Genomic DNA, 19,458 nt, shown 5'->3' on the forward strand with positions numbered 1-19,458 from the left:
GTTTATCCCTCCCTCACTTTTTTAACCATAGAGCAATATTTGAATATTTTTAGGAGAGATGCTGCTTAGAAAATTATTCTTCCTTTGTCACCTATAAAAAGAAATATTTCTCCCAGAATTAGTTTTCAGCATGAACATCAAAGTTAAACTACGTTTCTTAAACCACTAAACCAAAATTGGACTATTATTTTTTGTCTACGAACGAAAAAAGATAAATAATTGTTTAATCACTACATTTTTATAAATTAGTTATATCACTCCTATAATTTAACGACCTCAGGTAGCACTGTTTACATAGGTAATCAACTCAATAATTCTCAAAGAAAACATTTTACGATTAATTTGCTCTAATTATTATTTATTTTCTTGATTTACACCAGTTGTATTGCATATCTTACTTTATCATTAGTTTACATTTTTTAAGGAGAATTATAAAAGAATCTGAATGTTGTTTGAATGAGGAATAAAATTAGTCATATCATTGGTCCTTGTGATATACCAATCTTGCGAATAATATATTCAAACCACTAGGGCTACTCGTAAAGTAAATTAAGCGCTGAAAGAAACAAACTATACCTTGCCATGCAGGATAAGTAATCGTATAAGTAAGCTATCAGTGCCAACTTCGAGTTAGGTTATATAAAGGCGAGCGAAGAGGTGTCACAAGATCACACGCCCGTCACATGTGTGATACTTGTGATGTTCTAGATGTGACGAGCTTATTACAATACCTGCAACATACCTATTTGTTGGGCTATCAAGTGGAAAAATGACCCAGTGGAGAAAACTGCTATCTAGTCTCTAATAATGAAAAATAATATGTATGTGCCTATCTTATTCCTTCGTTGTAAAAATGATCAATATAATATATTCAAAGATCTCGTCGATGAACTTATTAGAATATATTTTTATATTACGGATTAAGAGTTTTAAATAAGGAAGATACCTCAATAGCCAGAACACAAAAAGACTACACTTAATGTGGGACCCATAATACTGTGTTTTCACTGGGAGCGATGGACGCCAAATGTATTATCACCATCATGACCAGTCTGCAGTTACAATTGTGATTTGACATTGGAAAATTTGACAAGCTCCGGTTACCAAACACGATTGAGGCAGAACCAAGATGGCGGCTCTGCGACGCGACGTGGTGAACTGTAAGGCGTCAATTAGTGCGAGTGAAAAGTGAAGGAGATGAAAGATGGCATCATTCATGAGGCCGCGACGTGAACGTGAACGTAGAGAGCTCGGCTCGCCGCGCCGCTTCGCATCGCGTCTAATCGATTCTTGATACCGTCGCTGAGCCGAGGCGCACTGTCCAGCTTTGTAAAATGGCGTCACAAAAAGTCCAAACAAATTCCTTCCACACGGAGTGCGAGCGGGGTGGAACCAATCGGTTGTTGATGGAAGAGGCGCTGTAGCGCTCGGTGCACGGAACTACAGCGACTATAGCGCTGCAACTGAGCATAACGGTCCAAGTCGGGTAGGCTTTGATGAATAAACTTGTTTTTTTTTTAATTGATTTAGAATATAAAGAAAGTGTCTCGAGTTATCATGTTCCTTAGGTCTCTTGATTAGTTGTCGAACTGCAATAGGCAGTTGTCTAGACCCGTAACTTAATTTATTTACAAACAGTTATGAGCAATTTCCAAAATTACAAGAAAATGTAACACGCATTTATTCGCTGTTACATTAAGCACATCGATAATAATTTTGAAATTTTCTATAAATATACACATATTTATAATCGTCTATAATAAGACCTTTTATTTTTGTACTAAAATAAGGAGATAAAATCGAAGTAATAATTATTCGCTACTAGACACGTTAGCCCACTCATAAATGAGCAACGCAACATCTACAAGTATTTAGTTTGTATGTCGCGAAACAACAGAATCGTCCACCACATTTTTTACAAGCGGTAAAATAAAGACAAAAGTTTTAACTTTGGCGTACCCGCATACCGCGTTTCTCTGGAGTGCAGGGTATTCAAATTAGTCAGTGGTGATGTAGCTCGTGGTGAGGAGAGGGGAGGGGTTACTTTATCTTGTGCCCGACAACAACTCAGCTCCGTGCCACGGGGAGTCGGCTAAGCCCGGCTAGGCTGGCATGAATCGTTCATTAGGGCAACAGACGGAGTAGAGAAGCTCAGAGTATACTTAGAGCTGGATGTGTGCCGAGTATTGACGAAGAAACCCGAGTTGACCCGAAGCAAACAGAGACGTTCGTTGCGAAAGCGACATAAGTGATGGTAAACATTCCTGTCGGGTAGGTCCGACTTGGTATGCAATGCCATTACTTACACGAGATCAATAAGCCTTGACAACCGTGGTACTGGCCGCCCGTACTCCTGCATACAGTACCGTAGTATCCCTCGACCACTGTTCAAACCCAATTCGGTTTCCAAGAATATAAACAGTTCGAGGTAAATTTTTATAAATCTCCGAATTTTAGCAATTATTAAATAACGTTTGCTCTGATTTCTCGGATTCACGAATGCACTAAATGTTTTGGATACATTGTATAGTTTTTAAGTTATAAAACAAGCAGCATATTTCAAATCCAACCACTAATAAGACCTAAGTAATTTCCTTTGTGTATATACTCCTTCAAACTGAGTTTTTAATTATTGTTGGTTCAAACCTTGGTTAAACTGACAGTAAATTTAATCACAGCTCAATTAGAAAGACGCACTTATGCAACAAAAGCTTAGTGCAGTCAGAATTAAAGTACATAATACTAACTTTGTAACAGGTACCAAGAACAAAAATGAGAGTAAACAATACGAAAGTAAGATCCTTCAATAAATTATGGCATAAATAGTGCTACGCGTGTGGAGTGTCAAACACAATCGAAAGCTCTGACGATAAAATAAATATAATTGGGAATGTAACGACAACATGCGATATACGGGAGCAATCGCCCAGTGGGTGGGGGGTGGGATTGGAGGGAGGGCTGTAGGGGTAGGTGTACATTAACCCTCTGCTATAATCTCGCTCGTTCCGCATCTAGATGAAACCGGACAAACGCCGGGGCTAAATTTTAATTATGAATTCCACGAGGCGCCTCTAGCCTAATCGAATCGTTAATGGTATCGACAGGATAGAGTGCGTTTACAATGGAGTAGCTATTTAAAAACAATAGCGGCAGCAGTCAGGATGAATTGCTAAACACGGCGAAGACATGATTAGTAAATGAAACAAAAGAACAATAGCTTAGCCTAGCGCATTCTGATTGTGCATTGTCACGAACAATGGCCCGACTTTCCCGCAGCCAAAGGCTGGGGTCGAGCGTTAAAATCGAGCAGAAGATCCTATCAAAGCTTTGGCATCATGATGGATAAGGATCGATTCTTCCGATCTACATACTGGATAAGTCTCTCCTCCTCACAATCTTCCTGATTTACTGCTGAATAAGAAATAAAATTACAGAGGTTCAATCGATTTAAATGGATTTGCAGGACTTGGTATGCCACAAGGATCAATATTGGGACCAATTGTGTTCTACATTTACATAATCGGCTCGTATAACGCCGGGGAGGCGCTACGTTAGGTGATGGTTATTGATTATAGTCATTATAGCAATAAGCGAACGTCTAGCAGCCGGTTGTACTGCTTTACTGCGACTTGTTTATGAAAAACACGATATTAGACTGCCAATTATTCACGTAATTTTATGATAATCACGTGTATTTCAAAATCAATTCATAAAACCTATACGAATACGTGTCAGTTTTTGTTTTTGTTTGTCTCTCACAAGAAATCCATTCTTAAATTACTGACTTAATCAAGTACGTATACTTTTGCTTTGTCTACGTGAAAACTCCGCAATGATTAATGAAGATTGAAGTTTATCTACTAAATCACCATAGCGATTGACAAAGGCGGGTTTCTGTTATTAAATCAACGTGAACAGCGTCATAAAGTAAGGCGTACACGCTCAATGGGGGACTGGAGCGAAGCCAAAGCCCAAAGGGCAATTTATCACAAGGTGAATGATTCAAAATTGCGGTCCCGGGTAGGGTAGGCTAGGCCAGCGGGTGCGGGGCAGCCATTCCCAGAGCAATTCTGGCCCAATCTGGCCTGATGATGTGCTTCCTGTGTGGAGCCAGTAGGGCCCACCCTTAGGGCCCGCTGCCTGCACGGGTGTGTGGCGTTCAATGAATGCTCGGAAAAGTGTAACATCACTGCTGCGCTCGCCCAGAATGTTGCATTTTTACTCGATTTATTTACGTCCAAAAGCGCATTACAGTTTTATCAATGATAAAATCTGACTCGCCAGCAATTAATTGTGTCGACTCAGCACAAAGTCGGGAGTAGACTACTTAGTTGATTACACTGTCACATTACAAAGTCACTTGAAGGGAATTTCCACTGACTAAACAATTAAGTAAACATTTGACTCGACATTACTACGACTGAGCCCACTCAGGCGCCCATGCAGATAGCCCATATCGACTGGAGTGTTTATTCAATTAATTAAAAGTAAGTAGCGGGATGCGAAACCAATCAGAGGATTTACAACGGCGATATACGGCGTTTTTATATCTTCAGAGCTCGCAATGATTAGAGCCGTGAGTTTATAGCACCATAAACCTTGTCGGCTAATCCTTCCTCGCTTCCTCCGAGAGTTTGCTGCTGGTACGCGCCAAGATTTACATCTGTGAGCACAAATTGTGCGCCGTTAAATACTGCCGTGTCGCCCGCGCCGCGCTCAGGGACCGGGACACCCGAGAAGGATTATTTTACCCCGACAAACTCCTCGAGTTACGGCCACTCCAATTCCCGGATCAGACGTCCATAGCTACACCTACAGCATCCGGATTTTATCCGCTGCGGCAAACTTCTACTGTGGGCGCGCTCAAGCAAATTCACTGTCCTTGCATGTCGAGTTATCACGTCCAAGCTCCAACCGTAACTACACTGCTTGCCTTAACTCTACCCTCTGTTTGTACATAGATACAACACATTGTCTGACCCCGCTTGTGACATGCAGCATTTAGGGATGACTTACAATGTCAGCTCCCCCTTTCTTCAAAAATAATACAATATCAATTAATTAGGCTACAACTAAGAATCTTAGAACAAAGTCTTCATGATCATAGATATAAAACACTAGAGAGTGATCTTGACAAAATCTGAAATAAATAAGTTACACTATGAAAGCACGCTTGAAAAGTCCTTAGCACTTTTATAATTTAGTCACCTCTGGGCAGCAACGAAAGAACCGGTAATTGCACAAATTACATCACTTGTTATCCACGTATTGCATTACGTACACGAGACAAGTAATCTTGATGCATTGCTGCAGCAATCATCTAAATTACAGGTTATTCGCTTAGCATTGACATTGAATGCCTTGTGTAGTTTATAGACCTACTCTTGTGGCGAAGTCTGCTGAGCTTTATATGGCATATGGCAGGATTACCGAATGCTGGTAGGGGTGTTTCTTAACAGAGAGCAAAAGAAGTCAGTGGAGGTTAAGATGATGTAATGGAGTTTGCAAGGACGTAACCGCGAGGGAGTCCAAGGGGTACGGACACCCCCACAAATTTTCGATTTTTTTTCAATTACTTATTTAATAAACAATTATTATTATTTAAATCATTCAATATCAATGACATGTACTGTTGAAAGATCGTTCTCAGCAAACGGGTCAACAAATTTTTAAGGAACAAAATGGGTCCAATGCGGGAAAATATCAGTTGTCTGGACCCCCTCCAATTTTTTTCCTAGCTACTTTCTTGATGTTTTGTGGAAATAATAAAAAGTTCAATTCAAATTTTCAAATTCCACAAGTCGTAGTATTGTAGTCGGTATTTGTAAAATATATAGTTAGGCCTACATACAAGTCTGTTATATATTCTCTATACAAAATATACAAACTGTATAATATTACTATCACAACATGCATTTGGGAGTTTCCTAATTTTGCAATCTAAATGTAAGTTTGATTCTCAATAATTGAAACCTCGGTTCTACTTTTTTGTAGAAAAGCACAATTTATCAACATGCATCATTTAATACCTACAAAGGTTTTTCAATATATATTTTCCCATTTTAAAATTTTGTATAAAATACTTTTTATGTCTAACATTTGAGTTTCATTTTATGTAAGAAAAAATTAGTTGTATAGTCCCTTCAAATTTTCGCACCGACCACATGGACCGCCCATTGCAGTACAACGTGGCATTTGCTAATAAAATTTACATAATTGTTCTGGTTGTAGTAGGTTTTCCACCCATAGTAATCTATCTAATTTAAATCTAAACGCCGTCGTGCACATCAAAAGCTGAGAAGATATTTCTCCGTGGCAGCATATACGACTAATAAACATTCCAACAGCGTGAAGCGAGCAAAGTGGAGGTTTCGGCAGACAAGCGCAGGCGGCACTACGCGTTCCCTGTTCCCACCAGGCCCCTAAACAGATTACGGCGATAGGGGCTGGTTTATGTCGCCGAGCCCGGTGCTATCAGGCGCATGCAAATACGCGTCTGAACATCCCCGGGGAACCAAATATTTGAGCCTATAAAGTCCCGAGTTGTGTGAGTGCAGCCGCCATCTTGGACGGCAATAAAGCGCGCTATCTATGTAGCCGAGGTCCGACCAAATCTAACCTCAAACCTGTAATTGTGCCCGCCGCTACGTGAACACGGAGCTGCAGTATAAGGGCCTGCTGTATTATTTTACTGCCGTATTATGTTGTTTAGCCTAATGTCGAGCCCGGACCGTGCTCTCTGCCGAGTGTTTCGCCGACTGAAGCTAATTTAGAGGCAGTTAGTCACGCTAACTATCGCCAGCTGCTCATTAGCGCTAGAGGACGAAAAAATGTCAGCACGAAATCGGTGAGGCATTGTTCGGCACGGCCGTCGCAGTCGCTGCTCTAACCGAGTTACGACGATGTTGTGAATTCTAAAGTAGCCTATGTTCTTTACGGTGCGAACACAACCTCTCATTAAAAAAACAGGAAACACTGTCAGCAACCCGTTTTTGTACTGTATTGGGGCACTACTACGTAGCTACAAGTGGGGTAAGCATAAAATGAATACTGTACAGACATATACATTAAAACAACGTTTAACTTTATTCAGCAAAATTATGATTTACTAGTCAGATTTGCATTGTGATTCTATATAGGAGGTGTAAATATGACTGTATGGCCAAAGTAACGAGATAGCTTCACCTTTTAAACTCCTCAAGCATTTAAAAATAAATAACCTTCCCGCTTTCCACAACACAAGACACAAGAGCTAGTAGGTATGTATGTTATTTCAATTAACTTTTTAATAAATAATAATAATAATATATAAAAAAAGACAGTTGGATATGGAGAAAGATTATTTTTTGATACGTTGATAAGGAAATAACTGAAAATAAGAAAATATTACTATTACACAGTACAACAGTTGGCTTACGTAGCACCATACTATATCTGTGATTTTATTAAAAATGGCAAAAAAGTCACCGTCACGCTCGAATCACGATGAAAGCGACCTTTTTAGAATTCTAGCCTCCATCAGCTCTCATACAAGGGAACTACCGGCGCGGTGCGGCGCGGCGTCCGCGTCGTGACGTTAAATTATTCAACAAAAACAAGCGGGTCGGGTTGCGCTGCCAGACAGCAAATGTCACCAACGGCAAAAAGTTCGCGACGCGACGCCACAAAAACAGCCCAGCCGTGTCAGCCAGCTTAACATTTAGGCGGAATATTCTGTGACAGCTTATGAGGGCGGGGGTAAAACACAACAAAGGCCCGTGAAGAGGGGCTTAATGAATGGAAAGGGCAGATTCAGGCCGGGCCGGTACTTTACCGCGATTTAATCCGGAAGTGGGCGTGGCCAGCCGCGCCGTAGCCTGGCGGAAGTAAGGCCGCCTGGGTGGCAAAGTGCATCGTGAAGCACAACTCTGTTGCAGCAGATGGGAAAATGTACTCTGTCAAATAACTGGACTGCCAGAGTATACATTCAATTTATACCCGTACTGCACCAATATTATGCAGACAACATGGAAATTTCCAAAACACTAAAATATAATGTTTGCTACACCAAATGAGCCTGAATTACAAGTAAAATACAGTTATTTATATTTATTATACTGTATTGTATTGTAGAGATAGCAGAGTACTCCAACATGTTACTGATATGTGATAAAAAAAGTGAAACTAAGTATTGTAAATAAAAGTGACTGTGAAAAAACAATAAAACTTCTATGGTGTAACTGTATAATATGACTAGTACATAACTGTCTGTTAACTTATACAGTGCTGCTTACAGTAAGTATATTTTCAAGGAATGTTCAGTTATACAAAGTTGTAAAATATTAAATAAATGTGACAAACATTTAATAGGAATAAATTTACTATGCAAATTTTAACAATTGAACTCCTTAATCAGTATAAAGATAAACAGTAATTCAATTTAGATAGACTCATGATAGATAATTTACAATACGTTACCCTGAAAACTTGTTATTCCTGAACGGGGCATGAAGGGAAGTGGGATGAGAAGTATACGGTAGTAGATAAGAGAAATTGATGACACTCGGCTTACGAGACTAAGTTGTCTCGGAGATAAAATACACGAGATTTGACGCCTGAGATATAAAGACTTATGACAATAATATATTACTGAAAACAGCGTCGTTTTTACCCGGCGATGAAAATAAGATACAATGACAGACAAATTACTTTCAAATGTAAATCCTCTCATTGCGCTTCGGAATATGCACGTCACGAAATCACGAGATTAATATATTCAGGTCAACACTGGGCCGGAAGTGAGGCAGTTTGTTGATGGACAACTGAACTTCCTGCGGGCGCGGGCGGGAATAGTAAACAGAACTACAGCTTATCCCGCGGAAGATGGATGCGGAGGAATGTGATTCATTTATTACGGGAAACGATGGAGCTCGCGAGATTTCCGACAGTTTACTACATCGTCCTCTCGGGACTTTAATGGGCCGTCTTGTTTTATTTGAGACGTTATTCAATCGGATTGCATCAATTCGGTCGGAGGAAGATTTTGGCGTGAATTCGCCGGTAAGTGATAAATCAGAACAAAAGGACGGAGTTATCCGAGTATCGGGTTTCCTTCCTGGCCACCTCGCGTCGCTGTAGGCCAGCGGAAAAACACGAGCGGGGCCGAAAGAACACGAGCGGGTGGAGGCGGAGGCAGTATCCGGTGCGAGGAAACCTATCCCGGAGATCACATGTCGGGGATGAAGAAGTGCAGCTGTGTGGTGTGGTCACGGAAAACCTAGAAGTCTGTAACCTAAGTGAAGCCTAGGCAGCGGGCAGGACGGCTGGGTTACGCAATGGTGACCGCGGCCCTAGTCTATTGACGTCATTTATACCTCACGTCACGTCAGTGATCCTCAAGTGAGCTCAGAGGTGGGCATAGTGTCGACCAAGACATTCTTATCTGAGAATATACAAACTTTAATTGATAACTAAAAAATATCCTGAGTTTTTTAAACCGTCTTTTCATAAAGAGGTCATCATTATTGAAGCCCTTCCACGTAGAAAGTCGGAACCACAAAGTTGACGACGGACATGGTACATTCAACTGGTAGAGGCAAACATTGTGGGAGCTGTAAGCCCACTTCGACCGGGAGAGCCAAGCCCTAGCTAGCTGCACGCCACATTACATCCTTCTTCACACAGGAAGTCAGAAGCGCGGCCCACTTCTTCGGGACAAAGAGGCTGTGGAACAACGGCTCGGCTCGGCGAGGGGAGAAGAAGAAGCGGGTGCAATTAACCCCGGTATGGTTTACTGCCGAGTCGCGGCCAGCACAATAACCCGCGGAAACAATGGGCGAGTATTAACATTATAAAAAGTGAATTTAAGGGCGAGCGAGCGAGCGTTGGCGTGTACCATGCGGGTACTAGCGCAGGCGGCGGCGCAAGCACGCAGGTGTGTCCGCTGGGGGAGGGGAGCGTTTGGGAGTTATTGCGGATAATGATGGCCCTCCCGTACTACATGGGGGTGCCTCCAATCGTGGATCACAGTCATAATTATTAGGTACTCGCTGTGAAAGGGCATGCAGGAGGATAGGAGTTCCTCCCCGTAGGTAATGATTAATTATGGTTAATAAGTAGTGTAGTGCGAACTATTCGTAATGATATGCGAATAGATAGCGCGTGGAACGAAAAGGTGCTTTACGTTTGTATTTTCAAAAAGTGCAAATTCTAAAATTCTTATTCTCACCATAGCTTGTTTTGTATTGCACTAGATAAGCATAATAGTTGATTGTATATCAGTTACACAACATTTGTATAACGCGTGTGACAATTACGATCAAAGATATAATGTGGCATCCATTGATCCATTGCATTCTATGCATATAAGCGAAATACCAACTGGCAATTAAAAACATTATTTTATTATTTTAAAACTCTATACGACTTGCGATACTGACTAGCTTTTTGCTGTTTCAGAGTACTGTACAAGTGTTTTGAATGGGAGAATTAAAGGAAAGCATTGTGTTTTAGAACACTGGGACGGTTAATTTACCATTTCCAACATATCAACCAAACACAAAACACTCTCCGGTTTGCAACATGGCCGGAAGTGCACGCATAGTTGGCTACGGTGCTAATCCAGTTAAAGCTATCTTTATGTACCAGGTGATAGTGGAGATAGGGGAAATCCCATGAATACAAACGTTATTGGGGGGTGGGGCTTTGGGGGAAGGGGGGGAGTAACCGGTGAACGAACTTCCCACCCTTTCTCACTATCCCCACCCCCGGCAGCAGCGCTTCACTGTTTACACGCACCTGATACAATTCGAGCCCTTTAAACTGAGTAAATTTCGTTTGCAGCGTAAGGTAAAAGGAAAGTTGAGTTCTCTTTAGAGTAAGAGGCATACGACCTAAAAACTAATGAAACTCTTAGTGGTTCATCAGGTAAAATGAGTAAAGTACTGAGTAACTCTAATTAAACCTCAAAGACCTGTTACTAGTCATATGGGAGTCCCTGGTGTATTTATTTATAATTCTTACTTATAAAATTACGTGATTTTTTTTAAATAAAAAAGACAACAGAACAAATTAGAATGTAGAATAATCAATATTCCTGATAAAATAATTAATTTTGTTTAAAAAGTAAATGTATATGTTACACTCAAACACCGAATTCGGACAATGTCCGAAATTTTTACTCACTCCGCGATGTGGACAACGTGAATTACCCCACGTCGCGTATTGAGCATTTTTTTTTTTCGGACATTGGCCGAAGCGAAATACCCAAACGCGTTTGTGGGTAAGCGAAAGTACTCAAGAGACGAAATAAACACGTTCATCGGAGATTGAGCAAAAACCATAATACCCATAACCCGACGTGGGTAATCTAATTTGCCCACGTCGGGTTGTGGGTATTTGTAATTTGCGCAAACGCCGAAAAGCCTCCAAACACAAACCAATACCATACCCTACACTAATTCCATTATAACAAGTAAAATAAAAATCAAATTTTCCTTGAAATTCCATTTATTTCAATCAAAACAAAAACTAAACAGTAAAATACAAGTATCTTATTATTGAAAATAGAAAAAAAAGTTATTTTTCACACATGTACCACTTTCAATGTTTATTAAAGTTCTTTTCAGAAAGTATTCACTTTACTTGTTAGCACAAGAAGTGCTACCGTGACATTTAGAATTGCATTTTAAATTTGATTTTACACATTTGCAAGATCTGCCCGAACACTTCTTCTTGCATCCACATCTGATGAAACCTTGTTTGGACCCGGATGACTTCATTGCTTCTTTACGGACATTGAGCTGTTCATCAGGTACATCGATGTTATTAATAAATTTATTAGGAGCTACCTGGAACTGGTTTCTGGAAAACTGTTTGTCAAGAACTCCATGCTTTGTACCAAGGGTATAGGAATCATCGTTCTTATTTATTACAACAGCCATTACATTTCTTGGAGCTAGTCGGCCCCCCGGTCGACATCAGGAATGTTTACCAAAACGTTATCGCCGACTGAGACTGGAGTTAATTTTCTTTCAGTACGCTTTAAACATTTTGGCTGCCTGACTTTTCAATGCAGTTACACAGTTTTCTCGTATTGTGTCTATGGCAGATTTTCTTGAGCAAAGAGTGCACAAAGGTAAGCCTAGTCTTCGTTATTTAAAACTTCATAATGTATGTGCTGACCACATTCAAAACAGCTGTTTGCTTTGTCACAATCTATTGCTTTGTCACAATCTATTGCTTTGTCACAATCTATATTACAGAGTGTTAAGTTATCGCTGGACATAGTTTCTTTTTCTACGTGTTCATTGTTTTCTACAGTCCCTTGTCAAAATCTCCGAAGCATCTTCATCCACAGCATTTATTCTTCGTTGTCTTCTTCATTAAAACTTTTTTTCAAGCTTAGAGAAACTCTCCTTCTAGTTCTTTCCTCAGTAGTTATTTTTTTTTACGACGTCGGCTGTCAAAGGGGAATCTAATAATCCATTTTTCTGTGGTGAACCAAACATTGCCTCATAAGGGGTTCTCTTGATCCCACTGTGGTAACTGTTGTTTCTTAGTATTCTGAATGATCCTGAGACCATTTGCCCATCCTGAGGTGTTGTTATCAGTCATCCAAGCCACAAGACTATCTCGAACGTCTTGATTGGCCCGTTCGACAGACCCTTGACTCTGCGAGTGTCTTGGTTTTTCCATGTACTAGTTTTTTATGGCACTCCATTTACTGGCTAGGTTTCTCGATAACCTGAAAACCGTACCATTACCATTACAAAAATACTAAATTCTAAGGTGGAATCTTTTCACTACAGTAATTTGTTTTTTTTACCACTTACCCGGTTACAAAATTCCCGTCCATTATCACTGTGAAGTATGTATGGAGCCCCAAATAAGCAAAATATATCCAAAAGGATGTCGGATAACTTCATCAGCAGTTTTAGTTTTCAAGGGACGTAGAACAACAAACTTGGTGAGATGATCTTGATAATTAAGGATAAACTTGTATTCGCCGTCAGGCTCTGATTGCATAATCAATTAGATCCACCTAAAATACAATAAAAATACATAAATCGACTCAACATAAATGTTATGTCCACTATACCATATACCTCATTATAACAACTGCCAGTGCGTAATACGCTTAGGTATTTGTCAGCAAAGGAGAAACTGTCTTATTTAGAGAAATGCTATGATATCTTACCTGGCAGCGTGAATTTAATGCTGTCATAATGATGGGTTTTAACACAACCAGCCCTTTACTTTTTGACTTTTTCCCTTAAGTGCGCAAGGTTCGCAAAGATCCAATATATTTTAATTACCTCCCTGGTAATGTTACAAAATTTCTTTTTTAGCTCGGCTTCCATAGCTTTTTCTTTTTTATGACCAACTCGTAAGTGAGCTGAATGAATTGTGTCATACATTTGATCAATGCACAGAAATATTTTATATCTGTCATTTCTTCAGTTGTTGTTTTTTCAATCAACATTTCTTTATCGCCAATGTTTATGACATCAAACCGATTGATTCGGCGATAATCTTTAGACATCAAGGACTGACCATTTTTCCTCTTCTGTTTTGCCCTCCTTTACTTCGCTGATAATTTCTTTCATAGCGTGGCTCCTCGATAATAAAATTTCGACTTGTGAGACCATTCTTCTTGGACATCAGATCTTCCAATTTACTGTGAAATGATTCCTTCATTTCAAAACAAAATCACAAAACACAACAGCACTTTAAAATAAGTCAACACACGCCACTTACGCACAGAACAAAGAAAAACTGCTTGTGTATAACGACAGTGCACTAATGTCAATGAAAATAGACAGTAGGCCTATTTGTTGCTAACAGTGACGATAGTGGGGGGGGGGCGCATGTCTCGACCTGCACGTCTGGACTGTGGGAAACGGATTTCGGCGTTTGCGCAAATTACAAATACCCACAACCCGACGTGGGCAAATTAGATTACCCACGTCGGGTTATGGGTATTATGGTTTTGCTCAATCTCCGATGAACGTGTTTATTTCGTCTCTTGAGTACTTTCGCTTACCCACAACGCGTTCTGGGTATTTCGCTTCGGCCAATGTCCGAAAAAAATGCTCAATCCGCGACGTGGGTAATTCACGTTGTCCACATCGCGGAGTGGAGTAAAAATTTCGGACATTGTCCGAATTCGGTGTTTGAGTGTAACATATATAATAAATCTGATATAAACCTAGACATTACATTTTATGATTAACATGTCAAATGTTGTGATTCTCATACTAACGCCATTGTAAGGTGTTACAAATGGACAAATACTTAGCGTAGACTTTTTGTTTTCATGTTTACTTGGTAGACAGAAAATAATTGGAGTGTAAGTTCTCATACACGAAATTTTAATTATTACCCTAATTATCATCATACCATCTTGATTGAAGTGGCAATAAATTAAAACTAGACTTGCAAATTCTTATTGTTCCGGATACAAAAAAACAACAAACCTTACTAGTTGTAACATTTAGGTCACATCTTTTCACAGGTAAGAGTAGATTGCACACGTGTGGTCTAACTGTTTAACACCAATAGACGCGGGCGCTAAAAATAGACAACTAGTGAACTGAGAAGCTAAACGGTGGTGGCGCCATCTTGTAAGCATGTGTTACCTAGCCTACATTGACTACTACTGTTTGTTAGCTATTCAGAATGGGACAAAACTTAGGTGTCGTAATTTTGGTGCCTCGCCTGAGGCGACGGATCAACTGACAAACTAATCTGTGATGGCGCCATGTTGTAAACATGTGTCACTTAGCCTATATTGTTTACTGTTTGTTACCGATTAAGAATAGGACAAAACTTTGGTGCCGTAATATTGCTGCCTCGCCTGACGCGATGGAGGTGGTTCCAGTCTGTTTATCGAAGTCTGGAAATGCATCAACCGTTTCAACCGACAGATTGTTTATTGACGCTGTACCAGTAATATAGCAATCTATGAGAACTGTAAATATTTGATCCGGGACAGTTTGTGTGTTTTTAACGGAAAGGAAATTGTCGGTTATTTCAGCACGTCCTATAATAAAACTCAAACAAGCGTGGCTGTGGTAATGCAAGCGTAAACAATACCGTGTTTTATGGACACGATAGAAGATGTCATCTTTGGCAAAAATGTTTTCTTTTAAAACAGCTACGTAAAACTGTGATTCCAACTCCAATTCCAACATTTACGGCTCGACCATCTTATTTTGAGCAATGGAATTTTTAAAATTTAACAATTATCTAACAAAATAAAAATTACTTCGCTAAGTAATGATATATTTTATTCAAATCATTCAAGCATTTTAAAGGAAACGTCCAAATTCAATTGTAAATTAATTATTGCCGACCTCACCGTTTTTCCTTGTCTGTCCACTTTGCATTCATGCAGACCAATAAGTTTTGAAGTATAAGTAACAAATACGAGCACGTTAATTATATACGCAATTCAATAAAATCAAAAAATTCTCCCGTGAATATTTTTACCAGGTACGGACGAACCTATATATGAGGAAGAACACAAGGAAGGTTATTAATATACCGTGATTTAAATATTTCTAGGAAGATAGGGAGTGCCGAGTCCACAATTATTGTTTATGACAGAAGCCATTAACAATGAGCGATAAACAAATTAATATACGACGATGCAGAGAACAGCGTCGTGTCGCCGATACAATCAACAAACAGGGGTTAAAAACCAATTAAGTGCCGTTGTAAAATACTGTATAAAATATTAACAATTCTCGCTATCTTAGAATAAATTGAATGACAGAGCAAACAATATAATCGCGGCGCGGTGATGTAATGTTATCTACATAGTAGCCAACAGGAAGCTGCGCGAACTTAAAGCGCCGCCAAGCGCCAACAGCTGGCGGACGGGTTTAAACTATTATGCTGAAATAAGGATGTAATTGACGTAAAAATAAGGCTAGTGAGATTACGCGGCCGCATGAAACCGGGAAACTGAGCTTGTAACTTTTCGTGTAACTGAAACTAATGGCTATTATTAGAGCGAATGCCATCTGAACGTGAACACGCAGAACACGCTAATGTCATTGTCGGCCGGCAAAGGCAATAAAACTACTGATTGGGCGTCCGGCCAATTGACACTGCCACTGAACTCGGGATCAATACGTATCTTGGAATAAATTAAATCGGATTAGATCGCCGATTAGTTTGTGACCAAGAAACGAAACTGCGGGAATGTGGAAGAAAGTCATTTATTGAGAAGGAAATTATAAATAAGTCGCAAGTTAGTAGGCTGAAAGAGAGAAATGGGTGGGGTTTAACGGAATTGAAGGGGGTACTTGGCATGGACTTTCTTCGCCGTGAGATTCCCGCCCCTACTCTGCCATCGACGATCTCTCCTCTTCACCCCCTCCCCCACACCAACCACGACCCAAAACACACCCTAACCCAAGTTTCGCAAAGTTTCCACCGGCAATCGCGGGTACAAATTGGAGTTATTTGATCGCAACTTAACTGAAACGAACTGTTCATTAATCGTTGAGCACATTTACAGACGTTACCCAGGCTTTGACTAAAAACGTGTTTTTGTTGCCAAAGTGAGAGTATCCAACTTCATCCTCCACCCCTATTAAAATTGATTACTAGTTTGAATTTGATGTCATGTATTGGAGTTAAAACAATATGCACGGACTTTGAAGGATAGTCTTGATATTTAAAACACAGATTATGTCACTGATAATAATGTAAGTTGTTGTTTTTAGGTCGTACGTTGAACATCAAGGAATTTGTCGGCTTAAGACTAATCCTAGGAGAAGGAAGGAAACATTGCACTGAACCCACCTGATAGAGCAGTCAATCCGGACTTATCCGCCACGATGCCGCTGTCCGGTCCGGCGTGGAGTCTTGTCTCCTGGGCCAGGGGGGAGCCAGTATCCGTCCAGTGGCCGACCCCGCTGACCCCACTGTCTCCGGAGAACTCCGCAGTACCACACAGCATAGGATCGCGTTTAGGATATCTGACAGGGTACTGGGTCTGAGGGACCCTCTGGCGGGTCGCCGGCAAATTGTTGATAAAAGGGGATCTCCGCTGGCTCTCAGCTCTGCGATAGTAGCAAGGGTGGATCATCAGAAGGGGTTCCGTCCGGGCGTTCGCCGGCGGCTTGGCCGCGTTGGGAAGTTCGTACTCCACACTGCAATCCACATGGAGAGGCCGACTATAGTCCTTGAAAGTTGACATCACGCACTACACAAACACTTCACCACAACACATGTGTACGCCTCGGGCGTCTGAGAGAGACTGGCGCTCCGACTGCGGCGCGCACTGTTTCCCCCACCACCGCTCCTCAACCCCTCCACCCCACCGGCCGCGCCGCGCCGACTACAATCGATGGATGACATTTTAAAAGTGTGTGCGTGTCCGGCTCTAACGACCTCTTGTCATAATTGAGGACGGTCTTCCCTCTCACTCACTCTCTCGCTCGCTCTCGGTCTTCTCATTATCTGCACCCTTTGTCCCCGACTTGGGTCACCCCATGGAACATGACCGTCGTACACATTGCTACTGTACACTAAAGTGTACTTCTACTAATTAGTTTGATTAGAATTATTTGGCAGAGAGTCTGATCATAACTGTACGAAAAATATAATTTCTTACTAATCGGCTTAGCTTTACAACATCGTATATGTATTAATATATATTAATTATTTGTTATCTGTCATAATTTGTGAAACTTAGCAATGTATCTGTAGGAATGGGTCAAACAGTTACGACACACTTATTATTACGACAGTTTTAGGATAAATATTTAAATACTATTGTTTGCTTAATGATAGGTACATTTCTAATTTGTGTTCATTAAGAAAATTCAGTTCTAGATTGATTAATTGCATCATAAAGCTTATAATCTTATAAAGGAAATTTAATTACTTTACATCCCTGAAACTGAGCTATGTTGTAGATATTAAATATACCTTTTATATTCATGATTAACAAATTAATTAGAAAATGTTTCATTACAGTAATATAAGAAAATCGAATATTGTGTAAGCTAGTGTCCATGGCTGTGCTTGCATCATCTCGCAGTATACAATTCGTTGCATGGGCTCACTGATTAGACATTCGTTACCAATAACGAATGACTAACAATTACAATAACTAACGGTTGCCATAATGTTTGGTCAGGGCTAACCAGTTCAGACCGTTGATCAGACCTCATGACTTCTAATTGGCAACATTGGGAACTTTTCCTGTTCACACTCACTACATAATGTATTTCGTTAGAAGATATTTATAAACAATTACAGTAACTAACGGTTGCCACAATGTTGGGTTAGGGCTAATCAATTCAGCTCGTTGTACAAGACGTCATCGCTTCAAATTGACAACATTGGAAACTTTCCCTGTACACATTAACTGCATATTGTATTTCGTTATAAGATATCTAGAAAGTCTGTATTGGCAATTGATTCGGTTCAATTACATTTTTACTCAACAATTTTAAAACAATACGAATGTTAAGTTCAGCTCCACTTAGTGCAGCGTCTGAAGCCTAAGGCTGTGACAGATTTGACTCCTGGAATCAACAATCATCTGAAGAGATCCAAAACAGTTGGCGACGAAGAAGTTCAAAACAAACTCTGCATAGTTTCGACATCAGAGACACCTATACTACAAACAAATGTAATCTAGATGAAATGGTGTTCTCATTGTCTCATCAGGTACACAATTGAGTGCACTACAATGTTTCTGAGAAGATTCCCAATCACGGTGGAGCAACTGAGTTTTCTACACATAACGTTTAGCAATGGTGGGAAGGTTGATTAATGCTATTATTCCAGGTTCCAGGAGTCAAGTCTGTCACAGCCTTAGGCTTCAGACGCTGCACAAAGTGGAAGGTGAACTGGTTTTCACATTCATATGGAATAAATCCTTATATAGTATAGATAATTTATTTATTTAGAGCATTGATAGCTATCGATAAAAAATTTAATAGTCTATAAATAGTAGACATCTAATATAAAGTACCTCAACCTCAACACCTGAAAAGAGTGAGAGTAAGTATACTTTTTCTCACGGTTTAAATTTGAGGCTGGAAACCTGTTTCCGGTCTCACTTTGATATTATATCCGGTCCTAGGAGATCAAATATTTTTCCTTTTTTATACTTGGAAATAACAATCTTAGTAAAACAGCCCTTCCACCGCTATGGCGTTAAGGGAATGGTTCAAAAAATGGGAACAATCATAGAATAGTAAACATATGCGGGAAATAAACGCGCTGGCGGCGAATTGCAAAGTGTCTGTGAGACTGAGAAATAAGTAGCTGTTAATACTGGACACAGTGAAGAAACTGCATTAGGTAAGGGAAAGTAAACAATGTCATAGGGAAGTCGAGGTCTGCAAGAACATAGCCAGGAAAAGAAAGGGGGGGGGGGTCAGACGACTGATATTTTTCTGTAGTGGCCACAGAGTAAAGCCCTATTTTGTTCCTTAAAAAGTTCTTGAC

At 40.2% G+C, this 19,458-nt stretch overlaps 1 protein-coding gene across 1 annotated transcript in view; it reads right to left on the reverse strand.

Annotated features, from left to right (window-relative positions):
* Nucleotides 1-17,266, reverse strand: part of LOC124352874 — a 134,208-nt gene extending 116,942 nt beyond the window's left edge. Inside the window, exon 1 of the mRNA XM_046802590.1 lies at nucleotides 16,795-17,266. Coding sequence (XP_046658546.1) covers nucleotides 16,795-17,191 — 397 coding nt within the window. The 5' untranslated portion in view covers nucleotides 17,192-17,266. The remainder of the gene's footprint in view (nucleotides 1-16,794) is intronic.
* Between the last annotated feature and the right edge of the window lie 2,192 nt (nucleotides 17,267-19,458).

This window comes from Homalodisca vitripennis, chromosome 1 (genome assembly GCF_021130785.1).
Source record: "Homalodisca vitripennis isolate AUS2020 chromosome 1, UT_GWSS_2.1, whole genome shotgun sequence".
NCBI lineage: Eukaryota > Metazoa > Arthropoda > Insecta > Hemiptera > Cicadellidae > Homalodisca > Homalodisca vitripennis.